The sequence below is a fragment of the Epinephelus moara genome, chromosome 16 (assembly GCF_006386435.1).
Source record: "Epinephelus moara isolate mb chromosome 16, YSFRI_EMoa_1.0, whole genome shotgun sequence".
Taxonomy (NCBI): domain Eukaryota; kingdom Metazoa; phylum Chordata; class Actinopteri; order Perciformes; family Serranidae; genus Epinephelus; species Epinephelus moara.
In genome coordinates this window covers 47,376,299-47,382,279 of record NC_065521.1, presented here as the reverse complement: position 1 = coordinate 47,382,279, position 5,981 = coordinate 47,376,299, and the positions used below count along the sequence as shown (strand labels likewise).

At 46.3% G+C, this 5,981-nt stretch overlaps 1 protein-coding gene across 1 annotated transcript; it reads left to right on the top strand.

The window, feature by feature from the left end:
• The first annotated feature begins 1,179 nt into the window (after positions 1-1,179).
• On the top strand, positions 1,180-2,677 carry LOC126402376 (adenylate cyclase, terminal-differentiation specific-like). The gene is made up of 2 exons (XM_050064277.1): positions 1,180-1,602; positions 1,723-2,677. Exons 1-2 carry the CDS (start codon positions 1,180-1,182, stop codon positions 2,125-2,127), a joined length of 828 nt encoding a protein of 275 aa, XP_049920234.1. The 3' UTR covers positions 2,128-2,677.
• Positions 2,678-5,981: the final 3,304 nt, after the last annotated feature.

Sequence of the window (5,981 nt, the reverse complement as noted above, 5' to 3'; positions counted from 1 at the left end):
AGTTGATCACGTAATATTTCATAGTGAACTGTCAATTTGTTTTTTCCTCCACAATAAGGTTGACTAGAAAACTGATAAAACAACGTTTACAGTGAGTTCAGTTCTGTTTAATTATGTTAATAAAATACCTTTTATGTGAACAGGGAGTGATTTTTTCTGATAAATAATGGCTGGAATCAATTCAGCACCCCAAAAAAACCCTAGATAGACATCTCTCAAGCTATTATTGGCAAAAGTTTATTTTCCCTTTTTTTTTTTTTGCCCAGGTCCTCTGAGCACCCTGACTTTGATTGGCTCCCCAGAATTTTCCACAAGAATTTGGATTTGCATAAATTGATAGGTGTTTGTAGACACCTAGATGAACATATTAGTGAAGAAAGCTAGTGGTAAGCAATTTTTTCACAGATGGTCTATGCAATTTGTTAAAATTCCCTAACTAGAACTTTTGTATCAGTGATGTCGAGTTTTCCAGAAAGATCTATTAATTACTTGCTTGTTACGGTTACGATCCTACTTCAAAGAGCCGCATGCACATTGATGAGAGTGTGTGTCTGGGACCCAAAATGTGAGTGTATTATGCAGTATTTGCTGAAAATATTCAGATTTTTAATTTTTTAATGTTTTCTCTGGCTGAACTTTTGTATCAGTGATGTCGAGTTTTCCAGAATGATCCATTAATTACTTGCTTGTTACGGCCGCGTGCATGTTGATGAGAGTGTGTCTGGGACCCCAAATGTGAGTGTATTATGCAGTATTTGCTGAAAATATTCTGATTTTTAATTTTTTAATGTTTTCTCTGCTGAACTGATCAGTGATGTTGAGTTTTCCATAAAGTGCCGTTAATTAACTGCTTGTTACGCTGACGCTCCTACTTCAAAGAGCCGCGTGCATGTTGATGACAGTATGTCTGGAGATGTCAAGCGACCCAGAAACGTGATTGTTGTTTGGAGAAAGTAAATATATTTAATGCGACCCAGAAACGTGATTGTTGTTTGGAGAAAGTAAATATATTTAATTTTATTTACTTATTACTTGAGCATTTTGAAAAAAAGTTTGTGAAGTGTCTGTTTCATGTGTACTTGATGTGCAGCTGACAGACAGTTTCCTCGTCACTGAACCTAGTTTGTCTTTCTTTACTTTTACAGATGACAATGCCCCATATGTGGAAACGTATTAAATATGGTGGCTAAGCACCTAAGAGAGGGCCACAACCTGGAAAATCATAAAGAAAGGGCCATTTTAAACCACCTGGCCACCGGCCGAACGCCAGTGCCCCCAGGACCCTGCCCCCTCCCACTGTGTGCCCCTTACCTTCTCAACCTGGAGAAACATTTGAAGGGCCACAAGGAGTGTACTGCGGCACGGCCGAAACTGGAGATAAGGGCCCTTAAAAGGAGTGCCGCCATTGCCCTCCTTGCAGAGTTGAGGGCCACCAATCCAGATCCGCCGATGGTGAGCGCCCTGGATCTGGCAGATGAGTTGGAGGACCCGGAGGAGGGGACATCTCTCTGCCAGAACAGGGCATGTGTTCACGCTCGCCAGAGGGTCCGAGAATTCGATCGGGAGGTTCTGCAACACCGCAAGATCACTGGTGACCTCAACGTGAGTGAATGAAAAATACATAGCAAATATACATTCTATCCATATTCAGTTTCTTTAAATAACTCAATCTTTACATTGTCATTAATTGTTTTCTGTTGCTGTTTGTTTCTTCCTCTGCAGAAGCAGTTGCAGGGACAGCCCGGGCCCCAGCCCCCTCCGCTCCAGGTCGAGAGCTCTGATGACGACCAGCAACCCGCGCCACAGCAGTGGCAACAGCAGGAGCCAGATGGCTCATCCTCGTCTGGCTCTCTCACCTCTTCCTCATCTTCTTCCGAAGAGGAGAACCACCAGCAAGAGCCCCAGAGTGAGGTCCACCTGATTGTGTCCTTGGATGAGGAGCAGCCGCCGCAACAGCAGCAGCCCGAGCAACAGCAGCAGCCGCCGCCGCCGTCGCAACAGCAGCAGCCCGAGCAGCAGCAGCAGCAGCCCGAGCAGACGGAGCAACCGCAGCAGACGAGAGGGTCAGCTGCGGCCAAAAGGAAGCTGCCTTTCAGCATGGCCTCCCCCTCTGAGGTGAGAAGGTAATTGATTAGTGTAATACAGTGCCATAATCATTTTGCCCAAGGCCAAAGTATGTAACTTAAACATGTCTTCTTATTGTTTTTCTCTCTACCCAGGCAACCACGAGCGAGAACAAGGCTGCCAGGGAGATAAAGAGTAAGAAGCGGCTGTCAGTTCAGCCACCTCAGAAGAAGAGGTCAGTGTCTTTGTTATGCCCCACCCTTAGGCCTCCTGTGCCAGCAGCCTCTCTCCTCTGCTGCTGGCACAGGAGCTTTTAAGCACCTCCTCCATGCCATACCAAAAAGTGGACTGCAACAACCACAGAACAAAATGGTCACAATGTAGTCAACCACTACACAAATGTTGCCAACTTACACCTAAGCAGCAACCCACAAGTGACCCACCAAATGTGGAGTACAGTGACCACCACCCTAACAGTCATAAACCACAAGTTACTGCACACAAGTATTTATCACAGCTACACAAAACCGTGACCAAACAAACTACTCATCTCAAGCAAAACAAAATCACAATCAAGTTGCTCTGTAAAGTGCCAAAAACTGGGAAACAAGTTGTTGGGGCACCCCAACCCTGACGTACCTACCAAGACAGCTACCTAACCTAGCTAGTCTTCAGTGGCCTGTCGAGCTCGAGGTGGCTTTAAACGCTGAACTCAGTGCATCCCAGAAGACCATAGAAATAGCCAACTGTAATATACTGAAGTGTGCCCCCACTCAGGATTACCACCAAAAATAAAAAAGGCAAAACAACAAAGTGGCAAGATCTTACCTGCCCGGTGACTACCTAGTCAGGGTGCTTAAAACTAAAGTTTCAACTCAACACAGCAACAACCACAAATGATTTAACAAAAGAGATTACCTTTACACGAGATTCACACAAAAACCTCACATTTACATCACCTCATAGATGTTCAAATCCTGGACGAGCCCCCATTTGTTACGCCCCACCCTTAAGCGGCCCTACGGGGCTAACAAAACTCCATCACTGACCCAATAATAACCACATGAACACCTTTAAAACACTCAAATCCATGGGATTTATTAGAGTTAAAACAATCAAACAAGACAAAAAAAATCCCTTGGTGAGAGGCAGCAGAACCAGCAGTCCCCACACCACCTCTCCTCTGCTGCTGGCACAGGAGCTCTTAAGCACCTCCTCCATGCCAGTTGTGCTGCACCTCTTTAGGTAATGCAGCACACCTGGGCAGATCTACAAGGAGGGAAAAGGGACAGCAGCAAGGAACACATACACAGCCGTAACAGTCTTCTTCTGCAGGGGAGTCAGAGGAGAGCACCGATGAGGTGAGTGAGATGGATTAGTTCATCAATAATTTTACAAATCTTTACCAAGTGTAGAACCAATGACGATATGTGGTCATGTAGTAGTGGTGTTAATGATGTTTTGTTTTGTTTTTTGTTTTTTCTAGGAGGAGGAGCAGCCAATTTAAAGCATCAAGATCCAAAATCCCGCCCAAGTATTCCAGGGTGTCCCTGCAAAGGATCACCATCGTATTCAAGGAACTCAAGAAATTATACTGGGACATTGGCCGCACGGTGCTGGGCCACCAGTGAGTGTGGAGCGCGCTGGAGAAGAGAGCAGCAGTGCATGGGTCGAGTTAAGGTTACAGCGATGTAAAGGAGGAGGTTAACTTATTCTAGTGATGGGTAGAAAGCAAACACAAGATTAAAACTTTGCTTCATGTCTCATCTTTTGAACTAAAGAAGCAAACAGAAACTCAGGTCTGCCAGGACTGCCCTTCACTCTTTCTCTCATGGGCGGCCATGTGAAGGTGAAAGAAAGAGTGAAGGGCAGTGCAGCCGTGTGTGGCAGTATTTTTTATTTTTGTTTTGGCCATTTTGCCTTTAATGGACAGGACAGGTAAGCGTGAAGGGGGGAGAGAGAGAGAGAGAGGGGGGATGACATGCAGCAAAGGGCCGCTGCAGCAACAGCCTTGTACATGGGACGCCTGCTCTACCACTAAGCCACCAACGCCCCGCTACAGTATTTTCTTAAATCCCTTTTATTCATATTGTTTTCTTAATTCCTTTTTCAGTAATTTTTTTTCTTAATTTCCTTTCCTTTTTACTTGTGCACTTGCTGAGGGATGTTACAGCTGACAGAGAAAGTTCCCTCATCACAGAATGATTTTTCCTTTCTTTACTTTTATAGATGACAAAAACCAAGGTCTCCGGGGAATGCCCCATTTGTGGACATGAGCTGAGAGCCCTTTCCAAGCACCTCCGGCAGAGCCACGGGTTTCTAAACCTAAAAGAAAGGAGCATCCTCAACAATCTGGCGACTGGCCGGATTACAGTTGATGCTGGGCCATGCCCTTTCCCCCTGTGCTCCCCACACATTTTACACTTGGAGAAGCACATTAGGCGCCTCCAAGATGTCACCAGAGGAAGGGTGAGTAAAGAAATAAAGGCCCTCAAACGGGCTTCTGCCATAAGGCAGTTGGCTGCCCTGAGGGCCTCAAATCCCACCCCACCTATGATAGGCACACTGGACCTGCAGGAGGATTCAGAGGGGAGCCTGGGCAGGGGCAAAACCTCTGCCAAAATGCCTCCTGCAGGAACAATATATATATATATTCTTTTTTTTTGCAGTCCTGTTGTGTCTTGCTGGTTGTTGTCATGGCATGGCACACTGTGGAAACAAATTTCCACAACAGGACAATAAAAGCTATCTATCTATCCTGTCTTTCCTTCTCCTGACTAAGCAGAAGTGGCAGCAGCAGCAGCAGCAGCAGCAGCAGCAGGAGGGAGCCTCATCCACCTCCTCCGACAGCTCAGAGGAGGAGGAGCAGGAGGAGCAGGAGGAGTAGCAGCAGCACCAGCAGGCGGGAGCCTCATCCCCCCTCCTCCTCTGAGAGCTCAGAGGAGGAGAGCTCAGAGGAGGAGGAGCAGGAGGAAGAGCAGCAGCAGCAGCAGCAGCAGCAGCAGGAGGGAGCCTCATCTCCCTCCGCCCATGACAGTGGTGAGGAGGAGGAGGAGCAGAGGAAGAGGCCGAGCAGCAGCCACCGGTGCCTCAGAGGAGGAAGACCTCTTCTTCCGTGCCTCCTGCTGCTGCTGCTTCAAGACAGAAGCAGAGCAGCAGTGAGGTGAGATGATAATTTTACAAATCTTTACCAAGCTTTGAACCAAGGAGGGCATGTGGTCATGTTATTGATGTTTTGTACTGTTTTTTTTTTTCCTAGGGGGAAACAGAACATCTGAGCCCTGAACTTAAAAAATTTCACCGTGCCATGAAGCCCTTTTTCAGCGGAAAGAGCAAGGCCTCGAATTTGAGAACGATATGTTTTGGCACCTCAATTGGTAAGAAATTACACATTCTATATTTGTGCAGGTGTGTGGAGTGTTTTCATGCTACATTCATCATCACGTTTCATTTTCACAGACATATACATGGCCAAATACAGCAAATTTGTGGCTTGCCCAGAGGGGACGAGCAGGATGAAGCAGAACGCAATCACCAAGACCACACGAACAAAAGTATTCATAAAATATATGATGCTCGGGTGGTCTTCGGTGAAGTACTGGACATGGGAGTTTTTAGACGACGTCCTTCTTGTCAAATCGTAAGTAGTGAACTTTGAAAGACGTAACCTTAGTAAGTACTGAAAACAAATGAATGACAGAGACTAAATCCAGACTGGTCTTTCCACAGCTACCCTGCTCTCCTCAGAGCATTTGGCCTGGCACCAACTACTATCATTTTGTATGTGGGCCAGGCCATTTCATTTATGGAGTACCTCAGGGACATCCCACCAAAATATTCCAGGGTGTCCCTGCAAAAAATCACAATTGTCTTCAAGGAGTTGAAGAAACTCTACAGGGACATTGGCCGCACGGTGC

Bases quoted from the DNA above. Each gene is read 5' to 3' on its own strand.
- LOC126402376 (XM_050064277.1), top strand. From the start codon at position 1,180: ATGGTGGCTAAGCACCTAAGAGAGGGCCACAACCTGGAAAATCATAAA. The intron at 1,603-1,722 runs GTGAGTGAATGA...CTTCCTCTGCAG, and splicing joins AGATCACTGGTGACCTCAAC to AAGCAGTTGCAGGGACAGCC.